Source organism: Engystomops pustulosus, chromosome 10 (assembly GCF_040894005.1).
Source record: "Engystomops pustulosus chromosome 10, aEngPut4.maternal, whole genome shotgun sequence".
NCBI lineage: Eukaryota > Metazoa > Chordata > Amphibia > Anura > Leptodactylidae > Engystomops > Engystomops pustulosus.
This window is the reverse complement of record NC_092420.1, coordinates 1,995,058-2,016,466: the sequence shown is the minus strand read 5'-3', so window position 1 is coordinate 2,016,466 and position 21,409 is coordinate 1,995,058. Positions and strand designations below refer to the sequence as shown.

Genomic DNA, 21,409 nt, shown 5'->3' with positions numbered 1-21,409 from the left:
CCCCTCACACCCCCTGCCGGGTTATACCGAGGCTCCCCCATTGCCGTGTCCCCCCTCACAAACCCTGCCAGGTTATACCGAGGCTCCCCCATTGCCGCGTCCCCCCTCACACCCCCTGCCGGGTTATACCGAGGCTCCCCCATTGCCGTGTCCTCCCCTCACACCCCCTACCGGGTTATACCGAGGCTACCCCATTGCCGTGTCCTCCCTCACACCCCCTGCCGGGTTATACCGAGGCTCCCCCATTGCCGTGTCCCCCCTCACACCCCCTGCCGGGTTATACCGAGGCTCCCCCATTGCCGTGTCCTCCCCTCACACCCCCTGCCGGGTTATACCGAGGCTCCCCCATTGCCGTGTCCCCCCTCACACCCCCTGCCGGGTTATACCGAGGCTCCCCCATTGCCGTGTCCTCCCCTCACATCCCCTGCCGGGTTATACCGAGGCTCCCCCATTGCCGTGTCCCCCCTCACACCCCCTGCCGGGTTATACCGAGGCTCCCCCATTGCCGTGTCCCCCCTCACAAACCCTGCCAGGTTATACCGAGGCTCCCCCATTGCCGCGTCCCCCCTCACACCCCCTGCCGGGTTATACCGAGGCTCCCCCATTGCCGTGTCCTCCCCTCACACCCCCTACCGGGTTATACCGAGGCTACCCCATTGCCGTGTCCTCCCTCACACCCCCTGCCGGGTTATACCGAGGCTCCCCCATTGCCGTGTCCTCCCTCCTACCGGGTTATACCGAGGCTCCCCCATTGCCGTGTCCCCCCTCACACCCCCTGCCGGGTTATACCGAGGCTCCCCCATTGTCGTGTCCTCCCCTCACACCCCCTGCCGGGTTATACCGAGGCTCCCCCATTGCCGTGTCCCCCCTCACACCCCCTGCCGGGTTATACCGAGGCTCCCCCATTGCCGTGTCCCCCCTCACACCCCCTGCCGGGTTATACCGAGGCTCCCCCATTGCCGTGTCTTCCCCTCACACCCCCTGCCGGGTTATACCGAGGCTCCCCCATTGCCGTGTCCCCCCTCACACCCCCTGCCGGGTTATACCGAGGCTCCCCCATTGCCGTGTCTTCCCCTCACACCCCCTGCCGGGTTATACCGAGGCTCCCCCATTGCCGTGTCCCCCCTCACACCCCCTGCCGGGTTATACCGAGGCTCCCCCATTAGGTTGTTCAGGCTGCAGAGGAGAAGGTCCATAGCGGAGAACGACGAGACCTCTGTAATTCTTCTGGTCAGCACCGGGTCCTGTTACTTCATGCAGACAATGATGTTGGAGTCGGAGTCCAGTCTTTCATCCAGCTCTCGATAGCTCATGCCTGGAGGAGAGAGGACACGGATACTGACTGCCCTGTACATGTCAGGGGGCACTGGACACGGATACTGACTGCCTGTACACGGATACTGACTCTTGGGGGACAGTCACAGCCCTGTACATGTCGGGGGGCACTGCACACGGAGGGGGGTCGGTACCTGTCTTGCAGCAGATCTCGTCGTAGCTGTGGCTTCCTGTATAGAGACGAGCCGGGGGGCTGCGCTCATCACGGGACACTTTTACAGGATATTTCTGGAGTCTTCGGATCAACTTCTTCATCAGCCCAAACTGGATCAGTTTTCTGTGTTGAGAGTATAAAGCGCAGGTCAGAGCCACAAGGCTGACAATCTACTTGCCCTGCAGGGTATTTGGGGTAACTATCCACGCCCACCCCTTGCATTCTGCTCCTGATCCCCGCCCCCCGCACTGCCCTACCCCTGAGCGTGCACATATATACCCCACACACCTCTCATCCACTCTCTGCAGCTGCTGTGTGTGTCGGGCTATAAGGTCTCGGACCGTGGTACCAGGACTGAGGCCGCAGTACAGCTGGAAGACGTCTCGAAGACTCGGCCGCTTCACACCTGAGCAAAAGATCAGAAAAAACAGCGACTCAGGAGACACCGAGCAAGAAATTACTGCCCCAAAACGTGGGCGACTGTAGGGACTGCTGTACAGTGAAGACAGTAGGAAGACCATGAACATTACCTGCTTTACTAATGTACGAGATGCACTCGTCCTGCAGAGCCTTGTCATGTATCAGCTCCTGCACCCGCGGTGTCGTACAATAAACATTGGAGTACTGCAAGGAGGAGACAGAGAGCCATGATGTCAGTGAAGAGCGAGGACCCATCCTCCCAGCACAGCTAGTACATGTCCAACCGCACGCAGACGGCCGGGGCAGGGGGTGCCTGTGCTAGGGCTGTGGAGCCGCCAAAGGCAGGAGGTGCCTGTGCTAGGGCTGTGGAGCTGCCAAAGGCAGGAGGTGCCTGTGCTAGGGCTGTGGAGCCGCCAAAGGCAGGGGGTGCCTGTGCTAGGGCTGTGGAGCTGCCAAAGGCAGGAGGTGCCTGTGCTAGGGCTGTGGAGCCGCCAAAGGCAGGGGGTGCCTGTGCTAGGGCTGTGGAGCCGCCAAAGGCAGGGGGTGCCTGTGCTAGGGCTGTGGAGGCGCCAAAGGCAGGGGGTGCCTGTGCTAGGGCTGTGGAGCCGCCAAAGGCAGGGGGTGCCTGTGCTAGGGCTGTGGAGCCGCCAAAGGCAGGGGGTGCCTGTGCTAGGGCTGTGGAGCCGCCACAGGCAGGGGGTGCCTGTGCTAGGGCTGTGGAGCCGCCAAAGGCAGGGGGTGCCTGTGCTAGGGCTGTGGAGCCGCCAAAGGCAGGGGGTGCCTGTGCTAGGGCTGTGGAGCCGCCAAAGGCAGGGGGTGCCTGTGCTAGGGCTGTGGAGCCGGAGCTTGTAGTTGAAATGACGGTGACTGCACATTTTGTACATGCTCAGCAGTAAAGCTCCTGTCCTACAGATTAGAAGGGAAGCAATGTCTGAGATCCGTTGCAGTGATCAGGGACACTGGATGATGGCAGCACTGTCCAGTGTGTGTTCTCTCTGTATACGGCTTTATATTTTAGTTTGCCTTTCCTATGAGTTCATGTTTGTAGAGTTTGTAAGACTGTTCTCCAATATTTTTATGTTCTACCTAAATAACTTGGGTTATTGTATCCTAATGGTGATAAATGTATCACTTGCCCCGTGTGTATGTGAGGCAGAATTAGGGAAATGACTCTGCAACCCCCGACCTGCGCATACAGGAGCTAATGGAAGGACAACCCAGATCCTTACCTGGAAGATGGACACCAAGGACACCACCCCATAATACCTAGGAAGACGAAGAGGAGGATGGATGAGAGAGCAGCCAATTACAACATAGGAAAGTGCAGATTATTATTCTGTCTGTTGTATCCTATTGTAGGGTAGGACGCCCCCTGCGGAGCTCTCACATGAGGTTCTGTATGGCGATCCGCACCAGGTTCAGCTCCACATCCGCCTCAGCCGAGATCTTCTGGATGTGACGGAAACCATCAATATATGGAAGAATCTGAAAAACAGAGGAGTTAGACTTCTGTGGCCAAGACATGCAGAATTCATGAGTATCATGACGAGACGTCCTCTACCTGCTGCGTCGTCAGATCCCACTGCGCGTGACAGAATTCTTCTTTGTCTTCTGTGAACACAGGGACATCGTACTCCTGGGCTGTAGGGGGCGCTGCACGCAGCTCTATCACCTTCAGGTGCATCGTATTACTCTCATCTGGAAGAAGAGGTTAATAATAGTGAGTGAGCGGCGCCCCCGGGAGGCAGGCTGCAGGCAGTACAGGTCCGTACCTATGGGCAGGGAGCACTCCCCGGTGGAGTTGAGCCCCTCCAGCAGGATACTCATGATGGGCACCAGTCTCTGCTTACTGTCCTCGTTGGAGATGAAGCCGGACTCCAGCTACGAGAGATTGGCATTGTTACTGGACACCTTATAATGGGCTGCTATTATACCAGCAGACACTGAACCAGCAGGGGATGATCCGCACCTCCAGCGTCTTGAGGTATCCCGCCAGCTTCTTCACAATGGGCTCCAGCGCGCACGTCTTGGCCCTGGCGTTACACACAAAGCCCAGGTTGAAGAGTAAAGCATTGCGGCTGTACTTCTTGTCCTCTATACACACCGGGCAGCCAATCAGCTTCTTGTCCATGGCAGTGCTGCGGGAAGAAAACAGACAACTGTATCCAAGTGTGCTGAGATACACTGTGATACCTGCAGTCTGTACACTTACACCGTGATCAGCTTGTTCTGGAGCTCGTGTTTGGTGATGATGTAAACCTGCACCGTGTCGAACAGCTCCCGCGAGATGTATTCCTCGGGTACCTGCCGATACGTGGGTGACATCATTAAGGTGACATCACCATCACAGGATGGGGGAGGGGTCATATCACCTGCACTCACCTGATACCTGATCTTGGGGCCGAGCGTTGGATGGAACTCGCTAAAGAAAATGCACTCGATCCTGCGACTGGACATCACTGCGGATATAGAAAAGGCGTCACTATGGACCCGTTCACATTGCATCCTCTACAAGTCTTATGTTTAGACACCACCAAGCTCTGCACTACAACCCCCATCCACCAGACAATCCTAATATGGAAACTAACGGAATAGGGGATACAGCTCTGCATGACACTGGAGTAGAAGACATGAAGAGCAGAATAGTGACTGCAGCTCAGCCCTGGGGGGAGTAATATAGGGACAGAATAGTGACTACAGCTCAGCCCTGGGTCTGGGGTAGTAATATAGGGAGAGAATAATGACTGCAGCTCAGCCCTGGGTCTGGGGGAGTAATTTAGGGGCAGAATAGTGACTGCAGCTCAGCCCTGGGTCTGGGGGCGTTATATAGGGGCAGAATAGTGATTGCAGCTCAGCTCTGGGGGGAGTACCTTATATACTCGAGTATAAGCCTAGTTTTTCAGCACAAAATTTGAGCTCAAAAACCCTAACTCGGCTTATACTCGAGTCAACTAAAAAAATAAAGACAAAACTCACCTTTCTGACGTGACCCGTAGGTCCTCTTCTGTCTGAGACAGAAGAGGACCTATGGGGGACGTCGGAAAGATGATTACAGTGTTATTTTTTTTTTTCTACTACAGGGGTTGGGCAGGCTGTATGCTACAGGGGCTGGCAGACTATATACTGGGAGGCTGTAACCAATGCATTTCCCACCCTCGGCTTATACTCGAGTCAATAGGTTTTCCCAGTTTTTTGTGTTGAAATTAGGGGTCTCTGCTTATACTCGGATCGGCTTATACTCGAGTATATACGGTAATATTGGGGCAGAATAGTGACTGCAGCTCAGCCCTGGGTCTGGATGGGGCAACATAGGGAGAGAATAGTGACTGCAGCTCAGCCCTGGGTCTGGGGGAGTAATATAGGGAGAGAATAGTGACTGCAGCTCAGCCCTGGGTCTGGATAGAGCAACATAGGGAGAGAATAGTGACTGCAGCTCAGCCCTGGGTCTGGGGGAGTAATATAGCGACAGAATAGTGACTGCAGCTCAGCCCTGGGTCTGGAGGAGTAATATTGGGGCAGAATAGTGACTGCAGCTCAGCTCTGGGGAGAGTAATATAGAAAAGAATAGTGACTGCAGCCCTGGGTCTGGGGGAGTAATATTGGGGCATAATAGTGACTGCAGCTCAGCCCTGGGTCTGGGGGAGTAATAAAGGGACATAATAGTGACTGCAGCTCAGCCCTGAGGGGAGTAATATAGGAAAGAATAATGACTGCAGCTCAGCCCTGGGTCTGAGGGGAGTAATATTGGGGCAGAATAGTGACTGCAGCTCAGCCCTGGGTCTGGGGGGAGTAATATTGGGGCAGAATAGTGACTACAGCTCAGCCCTGGGTCTGGGGGAGCTATATAGGGGCAGAATAGTGACTGCAGCTCAGCCCTGGGTCTGGGGGAGTAATGTAGTGGCAGAATAGTGACTGCAGCTCAGCCCTGGGTCTGGGGGAGTAATATTGGGGCAGAATAGTGACTGCAGCTCAGCCCTGGGACTGGATGGAGCAACAATGCGAGAGAATAATGACTACAGCTCAGCCTTGGGTCTGGATGGAGTAATATAGGGAGAGAATAGTGACTGCAGCTCAGCTCTGGAAGAGTAATATAGGGACAGAATAGTCACTGCAGCTCAGCCCTGGGTCTGGATGGAGTAATATAGGGAGAGAATAGTGACTGCAGCTCAGCTCTGGGAGAGTAATATAGGGACAGAATAGTCACTGCAGCTCAGCCCTGGGCCTGGGGGGAGTAATATTGGGGCAGAATAGTGACTACAGCTCAGCCCTGGGTCTGGGGGAATAATATAGGGACAGAATAGTGACTACAGCTCAGCCCTGGGTCTGAGGGAGTAATATAAGGACAGAATAGTAACTGCAGCTCAGCCCTGGGTCTGGGAGGAGTAATATAGGGACAGAATAGTGACTACAGCTCAGCCCTGGGTATGGGGGGAGCAATATAGGGACAGAATAGTGACTGCAGCTAAGCCCTGGGTGGAGTAATATAGGGGCAGAATAGTGACTGCAGCTCAGCCCTGGGTCTGGGGGAGTTATATTGGGGCAGAATAGTGACTACAGCTCAGCTCTGGGTCTGGGGGAGCTATATAGGGGCAGAATAGTGACTGCAGCTCAGCCCTGGGTCTGGGGGAGTAATATAGGGGCAGAATAGTGACTGCAGCTCAGCCCTGGGTCTGGGGGAGTAATATAGGGGCAGAATAGTGACTTCAGCTCAGCCCTGGGTCTGGATGGAGTAATATAGGGAGAGAATAGTGACTGCAGCTCAGCTCTGGGAGAGTAATATAGGGACAGAATAGTCACTGCAGCTCAGCCCTAGGTCTGGGGGAGTAATATAGGGGCAGAATAGTGACTGCAGCTCAGCCCTAGGTCTGGGGGAGTAATATAGGGGCAGAATAGTGACTGCAGCTCAGCCCTGGGTCTGAGGGAGTAATATAGGGACAGAATATTAACTGCAGCTCAGCCCTGGGTCTGGGGGAGCTATATAGGGGCAGAATAGTGACTGCAGCTCAGCCCTGGGTCTGGGGGAGTTATATAGGGGCAGAATAGTGATTACAGCTCAGCTCTGGGGGGAGTAATATTGGGGCAGAATAGTGACTGCAGCTCAGCCCTGGGTCTGGATGGAGCAACATTGGGAGAGAATAGTGACTACAGCTCAGCCCTGGGTCTGGATGGAGTAATATAGGGAGAGAATAGTGACTGCAGCTCAGCTCTGGGAGAGTAATATAGGGACAGAATAGTCACTTCAGCTCAGCCCTAGGTCTGGGGGAGTAATATAGGGGCAGAATAGTGACTGCAGCTCAGTCCTCGGTCTGGGGGGGGGGGGAGTAATATAGGGACAGAATAGTAACTGCAGCTCAGCCCTGGGTCTGGGGGAGTAATATAGGGGCAGAATAGTGACTGCAGCTCAGCCCTGGGTCTGGATGGAGTAATATAGGGAGAGAATAGTGACTGCAGCTCAGCTCTGGGAGAGTAATATAGGGACAGAATAGTCACTTCAGCTCAGCCCTAGGTCTGGGGGAGTAATATTGGGGCAGAATAGTGACTGCAGCTCAGCCCTGGGTCTGGGGGGAGTAATATTGGGGCAGAATAGTGACTACAGCTCAGCCCTGGGTCTGGGGGAATAATATAGGGACAGAATAGTGACTACAGCTCAGCCCTGGGTCTGAGGGAGTAATATAAGGACAGAATAGTAACTGCAGCTCAGCCCTGGGTCTGGGAGGAGTAATATAGGGACAGAATAGTGACTGCAGCTAAGCCCTGGGTGGAGTAATATAGGGGCAGAATAGTGACTGCAGCTCAGCCCTGGGTCTGGGGGAGTTATATTGGGGCAGAATAGTGACTGCAGCTCAGCCCTGGGTCTGGGGGAGTAATATAGGGGCAGAATAGTGACTGCAGCTCAGCCCTGGGTCTGGGGGAGTAATATAGGGGCAGAATAGTGACTGCAGCTCAGCCCTGGGTCTGGGGGAGTAATATAGGGGCAGAATAGTGACTGCAGCTCAGCCCTGGGTCTGGGGGAGTTATATAGGGGCAGAATAGTGATTACAGCTCAGCTCTGGGGGGAGTAATATTGGGGCAGAATAGTGACTGCAGCTCAGCCCTGGGTCTGGATGGAGTAATATAGGGAGAGAATAGTGACTGCAGCTCAGCTCTGGGAGAGTAATATAGGGACAGAATAGTCACTGCAGCTCAGCCCTAGGTCTGGGGGAGTAATATAGGGGCAGAATAGTGACTACAGCTCAGCCCTGGGTCCGGGGGAGTTATATAGGGGCAGAATAGTGATTACAGCTCAGCTCTGGGGGGAGTAATATTGGGGCAGAATAGTGACTGCAGCTCAGCCCTGGGTCTGGATGGAGCAACATTGGGAGAGAATAGTGACTACAGCTCAGCCCTGGGTCTGGATGGAGTAATATAGGGAGAGAATAGTGACTGCAGCTCAGCTCTGGGAGAGTAATATAGGGACAGAATAGTCACTTCAGCTCAGCCCTAGGTCTGGGGGAGTAATATAGGGGCAGAATAGTGACTGCAGCTCAGTCCTCGGTCTGGGGGGGGGAGTAATATAGGGGCAGAATAGTAACTGCAGCTCAGCCCTGGGTCTGGGGGAGTAATATAGGGACAGAATAGTGACTGCAGCTCAGCCCTGGGTGGAGTAATATAGGGGCAGAATAGTGACTGCAGCTCAGCCCTGGGTCTGGGGGAGTTATATTGGGGCAGAATAGTGACTGCAGCTCAGCCCTGGGTGGAGTAATATAGGGGCAGAATAGTGACTGCAGCTCAGCCCTGGGTCTGGGGGAGTTATATTGGGGCAGAATAGTGACTGCAGCTCAGCCCTGGGTCTGGGGAGAGTAATATTGGGGCAGAATAGTGACTACAGCTCAGCCCTGGGTCTGGGGGAGCTATATAGGGGCAGAATAGTGACTGCAGCTCAGCCCTGGGTCTGGGGGAGTTATATAGGGGCAGAATAGTGACTATAGCTCAGCCCTGGGGGGAGTAATATTGGGGCAGAATAGTGACTGCAGCTCAGCCCTGGGTCTGAGGGGAGTAATATTGGGGCAGAAAAGTGACTGCAGCTCAGCCCTGGGTCTGGATGGAGTAATATAGGGAGAGAATAGTGACTGCAGCTCAGCTCTGGGAGAGTAATATAGGGACATAATAGTCACTGCAGCTCAGCCCTGGGTCTGGGGGAGTAATATAGGGGCAGAATAGTGACTGCAGCTCAGCCCTGGGTCTGGGGGAGTAATATTGGGGAAGAGTAGTGAGTGCAGCTCTGCCCTGGGTCTGGGGGGAGTAATATTGGGGCAGAATAGTAACTGCAGCTCAGCCCGGGGTCTGGGGGGAGTAATATTGGGGAAGAATAGTAACTGCAGCTCAGCCCGGGGTCTGGGGGGAGTAATATTGGGGAAGAATAGTGACTACAGCTCAGCCCTGGGTCTGGGGGGAGTAATATTGGGGCAGAATAGTGACTGCAGCTCAGCCCTGGGTCTGAGGGGAGTAATGTAGTGGCAGAATAGTGACTGCAGCTCTGCCCTGGGTCTGAGGGGAGTAATATTGGGGCAGAATAGTGACTGCAGCTCAGTCCTCGGTCTGAGGGGAGTAATATTGGGGCAGAATAGTGACTGCAGCTCAGCCCTGGGTCTGAGGGGAGTAATATTGGGGCAGAATAGTGACTGCAGCTCTGCCCTGGGTCTGGGGGGAGTAATATTGGGGCAGAATAGTGACTGCAGCTCAGTCCTCGGTCTGAGGGGAGTAATATTGGGGCAGAATAGTGACTGCAGCTCAGCCCTGGGTCTGAGGGGAGTAATATTGGGGCAGAATAGTGACTGCAGCTCTGCCCTGGGTCTGGGGGGAGTAATATTGGGGAAGAATAATGACTACAGCTCAGCCCTGGGTCTGGGGGAGTAATATTGGGGCAGAATAGTGACTGCAGCTCAGCCCTGGGTCTGGGGGGAGTAATATTGCGGAAGAATAGTGACTGCAGCTCTGGGGTAGAAGGCTCCTATGCTTTGCCGGAGCAGTGGGTATATTTCCTCTCCCTGCAGCCGGTACTCCGGGCTCGGTACTCACTCTTCCCCGGGCAGTGATCAGCGCCGCACACTCCGGAAGCTGCAGAGCTGTGCGTCTCACGCCTCGCTCTGACTACAGCCACGCCCTTCTGTTCTCGGGGATCAGAGTACAACTCGTTAGGACACGGAAATAGCTGGCATTGGGCGGGGGTTCCTGCTGAGTGACAGGAGCTTCAACCAATAAGACAGCGATGAGAAGCTGGAGGATACAAGGAAGAGACTGACAGCGGCTCCGCCCACTGCACCGGGGAGAGAGGAAGCCACACCGGGTACTGGGCACTGCACCCAGAGAGAGAGAGGAAGCCACACCGGGGACTGGTCACACTGCACCCAGAGAGAGAGAGAGGAAGCCACACCGGGTACTGGTCACACTGCACCCATAGAGAGAGAGGAAGCCACACCAGGTACTGGTCACACTGCACCGAGAGAGAGAGAGAGAGAGAGAGAGAGAGAGGAAGCCACACCAGGTACTGGTCACACTGCACCCAGAGAGAGAGAGGAAGCCACACCGGGGACTGGTCACACTGCACCCAGAGAGAGAGAGGAAGCCACACCGGGTACTGGTCACACTGCACCCAGAGAGAGAGGAAGCCACACCGGGTACTGGTCACACTGCACCCAGAGAGAGAGAGGAAGCCACACCGGGTACTGGTCACACTGCACCCAGAGAGAGAGAGAGGAAGCCACACCGGGTACTGGTCACACTGCACCCAGAGAGAGAGAGAGGAAGCCACACCGGGTACTGGTCACACTGCACCCAGAGAGAGAGAGAGGAAGCCACACCGGGTACTGGTCACACTGCACCCAGAGAGAGAGAGAGGAAGCCACACCGGGGACTGGTCTCACTGCACCCAGAGAGAGAGAGAGGAAGCCACACCGGGGACTGGTCACACTGCACCCAGAGAGAGAGAGGAAGCCACACCGGGTACTGGTCACACTGCACCCATAGAGAGAGAGGAAGCCACACCAGGTACTGGTCACACTGCACCGAGAGAGAGAGAGAGAGAGAGAGAGAGGAAGCCACACCGGGTACTGGTCACACTGCACCCAGAGAGAGAGAGAGGAAGCCACACCGGGTACTGGTCACACTGCACCCAGAGAGAGAGAGAGGAAGCCACACCGGGTACTGGTCACACTGCACCCAGAGAGAGAGAGAGGAAGCCACACCGGGTACTGGTCACACTGCACCCAGAGAGAGAGAGAGGAAGCCACACCGGGGACTGGTCTCACTGCACCCAGAGAGAGAGAGAGGAAGCCACACCGGGGACTGGTCACACTGCACCCAGAGAGAGAGAGGAAGCCACACCGGGGACTGGTCACACTGCACCCAGAGAGAGAGAGAGAGAGGAAGCCACACCGGGTACTGGTCACACTGCACCCAGAGAGAGAGAGGAAGCCACACCGGGGACTGGTCACACTGCACCCAGAGAGAGAGAGGAAGCCACACCGGGGACTGGTCACACTGCACCCAGAGAGAGAGAGGAAGCCACACCGGGGACTGGTCACACTGCACCCAGAGAGAGAGAGAGGAAGCCACACCGGGGACTGGTCACACTGCACCCAGAGAGAGAGAGGAAGCCACACCGGGTACTGGTCACACTGCACCCAGAGAGAGAGAGGAAGCCACACCGGGTACTGGTCACACTGCACCCAGAGAGAGAGAGAGAGAGGAAGCCACACCGGGGACTGGTCACACTGCACCCAGAAAGAGAGAGGAAGCCACACCGGGTACTGATCACACTGCACCCAGAGAGAGAGAGAGAGAGGAAGCCACACCAGGTACTGGTCACACTGCACCCAGAGAGAGAGAGGAAGCCACACACCGGGTACTGGTCTCGCTGCACCCAGAGAGAGAGAGGAAGCCACACCAGGTACTGGTCACACTGCACCCAGAGAGAGAGAGAGGAAGCCACACACCGGGTACTGGTCTCACTGCACCCAGAGAGAGAGAGGAAGCCACACCGGGGACTGGTCACACTGACTGATATCTATCTTGTCCTGCAGGACCATGACCCACAGCTCCGACACTGACTCACGGCTCCACCGCACCCTCCGCCTCCTATCAGGGGCAGCAGCTCACCTCACCGCCTTCATCTTCACCATTTACATCAGCTGTGTGTCCCAACCTGGAACTAGTGAGTATCAGACCCCGGGGGACATGCACAGAACACTGCACCTCATGGCTGATAACGGAGAGTAATAGATTGTATCCCCCCTGTACAGTCTCCTCTCCCCGGGGTGTAATGGCTGATAACAGAGAGTAATAGATTGTATCCCCCCCTGTACAGTCTCCTCTCCCCGGGGTGTAATGGCTGATAACAGAGAGTAATAGATTGTATCCCCCTGTACAGTCTCCTCTCCCCGGGGTGTAATGGCTGATAACAGAGAGTAATAGATTGTATCCCCCCCTGTACAGTCTCCTCTCCCCGGGATGTAATGGCTGATAACAGAGAGTAATAGATTGTATCCCCCCTGTACAGTCTCCTCTCCCCGGGATGTAATGGCTGATAACAGAGAGTAATAGATTGTATCCCCCTGTACAGTCTCCTCTCCCCGGGGTGTAATGGCTGATAACAGAGAGTAATAGATTGTATCCCCCCCTGTACAGTCTCCTCTCCCCGGGGTGTAATGGCTGATAACAGAGAGTAATAGATTGTATCCCCCCCTGTACAGTCTCCTCTCCCCGGGATGTAATGGCTGATAACAGAGAGTAATAGATTGTATCCCTCCCCTGTACAGTCTCCTCCCCCCGGGATGTAATGGCTGATAACAGAGAGTAATAGATTGTATCCCCCCCTGTACAGTCTCCTCTCCCCGGGATGTAATGGCTGATAACAGAGAGTAATAGATTGTATCCCCCCCTGTACAGTCTCCTCTCCCCGGGGTGTAATGGCTGATAACAGAGAGTAATAGATTGTATCCCCCCCTGTACAGTCTCCTCTCCCCGGGGTGTAATGGCTGATAACAGAGAGTAATAGATTGTATCCCCCCTGTACAGTCTCCTCTCCCCGGGGTGTAATGGCTGATAACAGAGAGTAATAGATTGTATCCCCCCCTGTACAGTCTCCTCTCCCCGGGGTGTAATGGCTGATAACAGAGAGTAATAGATTGTATCCCCCCCTGTACAGTCTCCTCTCCCTGGGATGTAATGGCTGATAACAGAGAGTAATAGATTGTATCCCCCCCTGTACAGTCTCCTCTCCCTGGGGGGTAATGGCTGATAACAGAGAGTAATAGATTGTATCCCCCCCTGTACAGTCTCCTCTCCCCGGGATGTAATGGCTGATAACAGAGAGTAATAGATTGTATCCTCCTGTACAGTCTCCTCTCCCCGGGATGTAATGGCTGATAACAGAGAGTAATAGATTGTATCCCCCCCCCCCCCTGCACAGTCTCCTCTCCCCGGGGTGTAATGGCTGATAACAGAGAGTAATAGATTGTATCCCCCCTGTACAGTCTCCTCTCCCCGGGGTGTAATGGCTGATAACAGAGAGTAATAGATTGTATCCCCCCTGTACAGTCTCCTCTCCCCGGGGTGTAATGGCTGATAACAGAGAGTAATAGATTGAAGGGGGGGGGGGGGGATACAATCTCCTCTCCCTGGGGTGGTGGCTGATAACAGGGAGCAGTAGCTGTCCCCTGTGACCCGGTGTCTTTGTCTTGCAGCGCTCTTCTCCTGGCACCCGTTCCTCATGAGTCTTGCGGTGAGTCTTTACTGATTGTATTTTGGGTCCGGGGGTGGGGGGGGTGGGGGTCTCCTGGTGTATTCTGTGAGCAGTCCTCTATAGGTGAATGCTGGGAGATTTCAGCTGTGACCTCTGTGAGAGATCTAAGTGATCAGACGTGGGGGTGGTTCCTCGGAGAGAAGGGCAAAGGCGGCGGTGCCTGGGAGGAGAGGAGAGGAGGGGAGGGCGGGAGGCCGGCGGTGCCTGGGAGGAGAGGAGGGGAGGGCGGGAGGCCGGCGGTGCCTGGGAGGAGAGGAGAGGAGGGGAGGGCGGGAGGCCGGCGGTGCCTGGGAGGAGAGGAGGGGAGGGCGGGAGGCCGGCGGTGCCTGGGAGGAGAGGAGAGGAGGGGAGGGCGGGAGGCCGGCGGTGCCTGGGAGGGGAGGAGAGGAGGGGAGGGCGGGAGGCCGGCGGTGCCTGGGAGGGGAGGAGAGGAGGGCGGGAGGCCGGCGGTGCCTGGGAGGGGAGGAGAGGAGGGGAGGGCGGGAGGCCGGCGGTGCCTGGGAGGGGAGGAGAGGAGGGGAGGGCGGGAGGCCGGCGGTGCCTGGGAGGGGAGGAGAGGAGGGAGGGCGGGAGGCCGGCGGTGCCTGGGAGGGGAGGAGAGGAGGGGAGGGCGGGAGGCCGGCGGTGCCTGGGAGGGGAGGAGAGGAGGGGAGGGCGGGAGGCCGGCGGTGCCTGGGAGGGGAGGAGAGGAGGGGAGGGCGGGAGGCCGGCGGTGCCTGGGAGGGGAGGAGAGGAGGGGAGGGCGGGAGGCCGGCGGTGCCTGGGAGGAGAGGAGAGGAGGGGAGGGAGGCCGGCGGTGCCTGGCAGGGGAGGAGAGGAGGGAAAAGCGGGAGGCCGGCGGTGCCTGGGAGGGGAGGGGAGGGCGGGAGGCCGGCCGGCGGTGCCTGGGAGAGGAGGAGGAGGGAGGGCGGGAGGGCGGCCGGCGGTGCCTGGGAGGGGAGGGGAGGGCGGGAGGGCGGCCGGCGGTGCCTGGGAGGGGAGGGGAGGAGGGCGGGAGGCTGGCCGGCGGTGCCTGGGAGGGGAGGAGGGGAGGGCGGGAGGCCGGCGGTGCCTGGGAGGGGAGGGGAGGGCGGGAGGCCGGCGGTGCCTGGGAGAGGAGGGGAGGGCGGGAGGCCGGCGGTGCCTGGGAGGAGGGGAGGGCGGGGGGCCGGCGGTGCCTGGGAGGGGAGGAGGGGAGGAGAGGAGGGAGGGCGGGAGGGCGGGGGGCCGGCGGTGCCTGGGAGGGGAGGAGGGGAGGAGAGGAGGGGAGGGCGGGAGGCCGGCCGGCAGGCCGGCGGTGCCTGGGGAGGAGGAGAGGAGGGGAGGGCGGGAGGCCGGCGGTGCCTGGGATGGGAGGGGAGGAGAGGAGGGGAGGGCTGGAGGCCGGCGGTGCCGGGGAGGAGGGGAGGGCGGGAGGCCGGCGGTGCCTGGGAGGGGAGGGGAGGAGGGGAGGGCGGGAGGCCGGCGGTGCCTGGGAGGGGAGGAGAGGAGAGGAGGGGAGGGCGGGAGGCTGGCGGTGCCTGGGGAGGAGGGGAGGAGAGGAGGGGAGGGTGGGAGGCCGGCGGTGCCTGGGGAGGAGGAGAGGAGGGGAGGGCGGCCGGCCGGCGGTGCCAGGGAGGAGAGGAGGGGAGGGCGGGAGGCCGGCGGTGCCTGGGAGGGGAGGGGAGGGCGGGAGGCCGGCGGTGCCTGGGAGGGGAGGGGAGGGCGGGAGGCCGGCGGTGCCTGGGAGGGGAGGAGGGGAGGGCGGGAGGCCGGCGGTGCCTGGGAGGGGAGGAGAGGAGGGGAGGGCGGGAGGCCGGCGGTGCCTGGGAGGAGAGGAGGGAAGGGCGGGAGGCCGGCGGTGCCTGGGAGGGGAGGAGAGGAGGGAAGGGCGGGAGGCCGGCGGTGCCTGGGAGGAGAGGAGAGGAGGGGAGGGCGGGAGGCCGGCGGTGCCTGGGAGGGGAGGAGAGGAGGGGAGGAGAGGAGAGGAGGGGAGGAGAGGAGGGGAGGAGAGGAGGGGAGGAGAGGAGGGGAGGGCGGGAGGCCGGCGGTGCCTGGAGGGGAGGGGAGGAGGAAAGGGCGGGAGGCCGGCGGTGCCTGGGAGGGGAGGGGAGGGCGGCCGGCGGTGCCTGGGAGGGGAGGGGAGGGGAGGGGGGGAGGGCGGGAGGCCGGGAGGCCGGCCGGCGGTGCCGGGGAGGGGAGGAGAGGAGGGGAGGGCGGGAGGCCGGCGGTGCCTGGGAGGAGAGGAGGGGAGGGCGGGAGGCCGGCGGTGCCTGAGAGGAGGGAAGGGCGGGATGCCGGCGGTGCCTGGGAGGAGAGGAGAGGAGGGGAGGGCGGGAGGCCGGCGGTGCCTGGGAGGGGAGGAGGGGAGGGGAGGAGAGGAGAGGAGGGGAGGGCGGGAGGCCGGCGGTGCCTGGGAGGGGAGGAGGGGGGAGGAGGGGAGGGGAAGGGAAGAAGAGGAGAGGAGGGGAGGAGAGGAGACCGGCAGGCCGGCGGTGCCGGGGAGGAGGGGAGGCCGGCGGTGCCTGGGAGGGGAGTAGAGGAGGGGAGGGCGGGAGGCCGGCGGTGCCTAGGAGGGGAGGAGAGGAGGGGAGGGCGGGAGGCCGGCGGTGCCTGGGAGGGGAGGAGAGGAGGGCGGGAGGCCGGCGGTGCCTGGGGAGGAGGGGAGGAGAGGAGGGGAGGGCGGGAGGCCGGCGGTGCCTGGGAGGGGAGGAGAGGAGGGGAGGGCGGGAGGCCGGCGGTGCCTGGGAGGGGAGGAGAGGAGGGCGGGAGGCCGGCGGTGCCTGGGAGGGGAGGAGGGGAGGGCGGGAGGCCGGCCGGCGGTGCCTGGGAGGAGAGGAGGGGAGGGCGGGAGGCTGGCGGTGCCTGGGAGGGGAGGGGAGGAGAGGAGGGGAGGGCGGGAGGCTGGCGGTGCCTGGGAGGGGAGGAGAGGAGGGGAGGGCGGGAGGCCGGCGGTGCCTGGGAGGAGAGGAGGGGAGGGCGGGAGGCCGGCGGTGCCTGGGAGGAGAGGAGAGGAGAGGAGAAGAGGGGAGGGAGGGCGGCGGTGCCTGGCAGGGGAGGAGAGGAGGGAAAAGCGGGAGGCCGGCGGTGCCTGGGAGGGGAGGAGAGGAGGGCGGGAGGCCGGCGGTGCCTGGGAGGAGAGGAGGGGAGGGCGGGAGGCCGGCTGGCGGTGCCTGGGAGGGGAGGGCGGGAGGCCGGCGGTGCCTGGGAGGGGAGGGGAGGAGGGCGGGAGGCCGGCGGTGCCTGGGAGGGGAGGGGAGGAGAGGAGAGGAGGGGAGGGCGGGAGGCCGGCGGTGCCTGGGAGGGGAGGGTGGGAGGCCGGCGGTGCCTGGGAGGGGAGGGCAGGGCGGGAGGGCGGCCGGCGGTGCCTGGGAGGGGAGGAGGGGATGGGAGGGCGGGAGGCCGGCGGTGCCGAGGAGGGGAGGGCGGGAGGCCGGCGGTGCCTGGGAGGGGAGGAGAGGAGGGGAGGGCGGGAGGCCGGCGGTGCCTGGGGAGGAGGAGAGGAGGGGAGGCCGGCGGTGCCTGGGATGGGAGGGGAAGGGAGGGGAGGGCGGGAGGCCGGCGGTGCCGGGGAGGCGAGGGGAGGGGAGGAGAGGAGGGGAGGGCGGGAGGCCGGCCGGCGGTGCCTGGGAGGGGAGGCCGGAAGGCCAGCCGGCGGTGCCTGGGAGGGGAGGAGAGGAGGGGAGGGCGGGAGGCCGGCCGGCGGTGCCTGGGAGGGGAGGGCGGGAGGCCGGCCGGCGGTGCCTGGGAGGAGAAGGGGAGGGGAGGGAGGCCGGCGGTGCCTGGCAGGGGAGGAGAGGAGGGAAGGGCGGGAGGCCGGCGGTGCCTGGGAGGGGAGGAGGGGAGGGGAGGAGGGGAGGAGGGGAGGGGAGGAGGGGAGGGCGGGAGGCCGGCCGGCGGTGCCTGGGAGGAGAGGAGAGGAGGGGAGGGCGGGAGGCCGGCGGTGCCTGGGAGGAGAGGAGGGAAGGGCGGGATGCCGGCGGTGCCTGGGAGGAGAGGAGAGAGCCGGGGAGGAGGGGAGGCCGGCGGTGCCTGGGAGGGGAGGAGAGGAGGGGAGGGCGGGAGGCCGGCGGTGCCTGGGAGGGGAGGAGAGGAGGGGAGGGCGGGAGGCCGGCGGTGCCTGGGAGGGGAGGAGAGGAGGGGAGGGCGGGAGGCCGGCGGTGCCTGGGAGGGGAGGAGAGGAGGGGAGGGCGGGAGGCCGGCGGTGCCTGGGAGGGGAGGTGAGGAGGGGAGGGCGGGAGGCCGGCGGTGCCTGGGAGGAGAGGAGGGGAGGGCGGGAGGCCGGCGGTGCCTGGGAGGAGAGGAGGGCGGGAGGCCGGCGGTGCCTGGGGAGGAGGAGAGGAGGGGAGGGCGGGAGGCCGGCGGTGCCTGGGAGGAGAGGAGAGGAGGGCGGGAGGCCGGCGGTGCCTGGGGAGGAGGAGAGGAGGGGAGGGCGGGAGGCCGGCGGTGCCTGGGAGGGGAGGAGAGGAGAGGAGGGGAGGGCGGGAGGCCGGCGGTGCCTGGGAGGGGAGGAGAGGAGGGGAGGAGAGGAGAGGAGGGGAGGGCGGGAGGCCGGCGGTGCCTGGGAGGGGAGGGGAGGAGAGGAGAGGAGGGCGGGAGGCCGGCGGTGCCTGGGAGGGGAGGAGAGGAGAGGAGGGCTGGAGGCCGGCGGTGCCTGGGAGGGGAGGGGAGGGCGGGAGGCCGGCGGTGCCTGGGAGGAGAGGAGAGGAGGGCGGGAGGGCCGGCGGTGCCTGGGAGGGGAGGAGAGGAGAGGAGAGGAGGGGAGGGGAGGGCGGGAGGCCGGGAGGCCGGCGGTGCCTGGGAGGGGAGGGCGGGAGGCCGGCGGTGCCGGGGAGGGGAAGAGAGGAGAGGAGGGGAGGGCGGGAGGCCGGCGGTGCCTGGGAGGGGAGGAGAGGAGGGCAGGAGGCCGGCGGTGCCTGGGAGGGGAGGAGAGGAGGGGAGGGCGGGAGGCCGGCGATGCCTGGGAGGGGAGGGCGGGAGGCCGGCGGTGCCTGGGAGGGGAGGGCGGGAGGCCGGCGGTGCCTGGGAGGGGAGGAGGGGAGGGCGGGAGGCCGGCGGTGCCTGGGAGGGGAGGGCGGGAGGCCGGCGGTGCCTGGGAGGGGAGGGCGGGAGGCCGGCGGTGCCTGGGAGGGGAGGGCGGGAGGCCGGCGGTGCCTGGGAGGGGAGGGGAGGAGAGGAGGGCGGGAGGCCGGCGGTGCCTGGGAGGGGAGGAGAGGAGGGCGGGAGGCCGGCGGTGCCTGGGAGGGGAGGGGAGGAGGGGAGGGCGCAAGGCCGGCGGTGCCTGGGAGGGGAGGGCGGGAGGCCGAGGGTGCCTGGGAGGGGAGGGCGGGAGGCCGGCGGTGCCTGGCAGGGGAGGGGAGGAGGGGAGGGCGGGAGGCCGGCGGTGCCTGGGAGGAGAGGAGAGGAGGGGAGGGCGGGAGGCCGGCGGTGCCTGGGAGGAGAGGAGAGGAGGGGAGGGTGGTCGGTGCCAGGGAGGAGAGGAGGGGAGGGGGCGGTGGCTTTGGATCAGGATGTGATTTGGGAGATGTTCGGGATGGTCCATGATTATGTGTCTCTTTGCAGTTCTCCTTCTTCATGACTGAAGCGGTTCTGGTTCTGTCCCCGGACTCGTCGCTGCTGCGTTCCTTCTCCCGTACGGTGCGGGTTCGGGCGCACTGGGTCCTGCAGGTTCTGGCTGCTGTCTGTGCCATCCTGGGCCTGACCATCATCTACTACAACAAGGTGTTACATGAGCGGCCACACTTCTCCACCTGGCACGGCCTCCTGGGGGCGCTCACAGTCACCTGGGCCCTGATCCAGAACGCTGGCGGGATGACGCTGCTGTACCCCAAACTGACGCAGCGCTGGACCCTGTCCACACGCAAGCTGTACCACGCCACGTCCGGCCTGCTCGGATACCTGCTGGGCTGCGCCAGCCTCTCCCTGGGCATGTGCTCCCTGTGGTTCAGCGCCAACGTAACGGGCAGCGTCTGGTACCTGTGCGCCCTCTGCCCCCTGCTCACCGGCCTGGTGGTCATGAATCAGGTCAGTAACGCCTACCTGTACCGCAAGAGGAGCCAGTCCTGAGGCAGGGGGTGTGTCCCTACTGCTGGAGGAGCCAGTCCTGAGGCAGGGGGTGTGTCCCTACTGCTGGAGGAGCCAGTCCTGAGGCAGGGGGTGTGTCCCTACTGCTGGAGGAGCCAGTCCTGAGGCAGGGGGTGTGTCCCTACTGCTGGAGGAGCCAGTCCTGAGGCAGGGGGTGTGTCCCTACTGCTGGAGGAGCCAGTCCTGAGGCAGGGGGTGTGTCCCTACTGCTGGAGGAGCCAGTCCTGAGGCAGGGGGTGTGTCCCTACTGCTGGAGGAGCCAGTCCTGAGGCAGGGGGTGTGTCCCTACTGCTGGAGGAGCCAGTCCTGAGGCAGGGGGTGTGTCCCTACTGCTGGAGGAGCCAGTCCTGAGGCAGGGGGTGTGTCCCTACTGCTGGAGGAGCCAGTCCTGAGGCAGGGGGTGTGTCCCTACTGCTGGAGGAGCCAGTCCTGAGGCAGGGGGTGCCTCTTCTGACTGCTGCCTTGAAGACTCTTGTGTGACACCAGGGACCTCAAGTCTCCTCCCCCGCCATCCCGAGGACTGGTGCTGCCTGCGCCGAGGGGGAGGGGCCGAGGACTGGTGCTGCCTGCGCCGAGGGGGAGGGGACGAGGACTGGTGCTGCCCGCGCCGAGGGGGAGGACTATACATGTTAGAGGAAGGAGGAGTCTTGTTTCTCGATTATTTCTTGGATTTAATATTAAGACTCCGTTTACTGCTGCTGCATAAAGGCGCCGCCTGCCGCAATGCATTCTGGGATCTAAAACTGACCCCATGCATATACTTTTCTGTACTCAGAAATATATATTTTTAATACATTTTTATCTGTACAATTTTTTGATTTTTTTTGTAAAAAAAAAAATGTATTGCCTTAAAAAATAAAAACCTTAAAATGCATTGCAGCTCTGGATGTGACTAGAGCAGATATATCCATGTTTTAATTGTGTGTCCCTAATGTGATGTAGCTCTGCCTGTAACACTCACCTCTCAGCCGCAATGTGATTGGTCACTTCACCTTCCAGGAATGTAAATCATCACAACACAATAATAGAGGATCAGGTCACCAGGTCATAGGGCAACTCCACCCCTATCCAGGAGCAACAAACCGGTTCTGTCCCTGACAAACAGGTTTCATCTTCCACTGCACATCCTGTATTATACCCCAGAGCTGCACTCACTATTCTGCTGGTGCAGTCACTGTGTACATACATGACATTACTTATCCTGTACTGATCCTGAGTTACATCCTGTATTATACTCCAGAGCTGCACTCACTATTCTGCTGCAGGTGCAGTCACTGTGTACATACATGACATTACTTATCCTGTACTGATCCTGAGTTACATCCTGTATTATACCCCAGAGCTGCACTCACTATTCTGCTGCTGGTGCAGTCACTGTGTACATACATGACATTACTTATCCTGTACTGATCCTGAGTTACATCCTGTATTATACCCCAGAGCTGCACTCACTATTCTGCTGCTGGTGCAGTCACTGTGTACATACATGACATTACTTATCCTGTACTGATCCTGAGTTACATCCTGTTTTATACCCCAGAGCTGCACTCACTATTCTGCTGCTGGTGCAGTCACTGTGTACATACATGACATTACTTATCCTGTACTGATCCTGAGTTACATCCTGTATTATACCCCAGAGCTGCACTCACTATTCTGCTGATGGTGCAGTCACT

At 60.9% G+C, this 21,409-nt stretch overlaps 2 protein-coding genes across 10 annotated transcripts; one reads left to right on the top strand and one right to left on the bottom strand.

Annotated features, from left to right (window-relative positions):
• Positions 1-1,089: 1,089 nt before the first annotated feature.
• NPRL2 (NPR2 like, GATOR1 complex subunit) lies at positions 1,090-10,074 on the bottom strand. The gene is made up of 12 exons (XM_072127411.1): positions 9,968-10,074; positions 4,292-4,368; positions 4,122-4,213; positions 3,879-4,047; positions 3,682-3,790; positions 3,471-3,607; positions 3,297-3,394; positions 3,139-3,175; positions 2,020-2,113; positions 1,778-1,895; positions 1,470-1,612; positions 1,090-1,315 (listed from the first exon to the last, which is right to left on the bottom strand). Coding segments are annotated over exons 1-12 (1,143 nt in total). The 5' UTR covers positions 9,969-10,074; the 3' UTR covers positions 1,090-1,247.
• CYB561D2 (cytochrome b561 family member D2) lies at positions 10,069-20,607 on the top strand. Of its 9 annotated transcripts, none has more exons than XM_072127417.1 (4): positions 10,069-10,279; positions 11,972-12,101; positions 13,633-13,670; positions 19,212-20,607. In XM_072127417.1, the coding sequence occupies exons 2-4, from the start codon at positions 11,975-11,977 to the stop codon at positions 19,713-19,715; spliced, it is 669 nt and encodes a 222-aa protein (XP_071983518.1). In that variant the 5' UTR covers positions 10,069-10,279; positions 11,972-11,974; the 3' UTR covers positions 19,716-20,607. The 9 variants fall into 9 exon arrangements, with proteins under 9 accessions (XP_071983518.1, XP_071983513.1, XP_071983519.1 ...); XM_072127412.1 differs by having other exon boundaries at positions 10,071-10,235; positions 11,971-12,101; XM_072127418.1 differs by lacking the exon at positions 10,069-10,279 and adding an exon at positions 10,858-10,936 and having other exon boundaries at positions 11,971-12,101.
• The last annotated feature ends 802 nt before the right edge of the window (positions 20,608-21,409 follow it).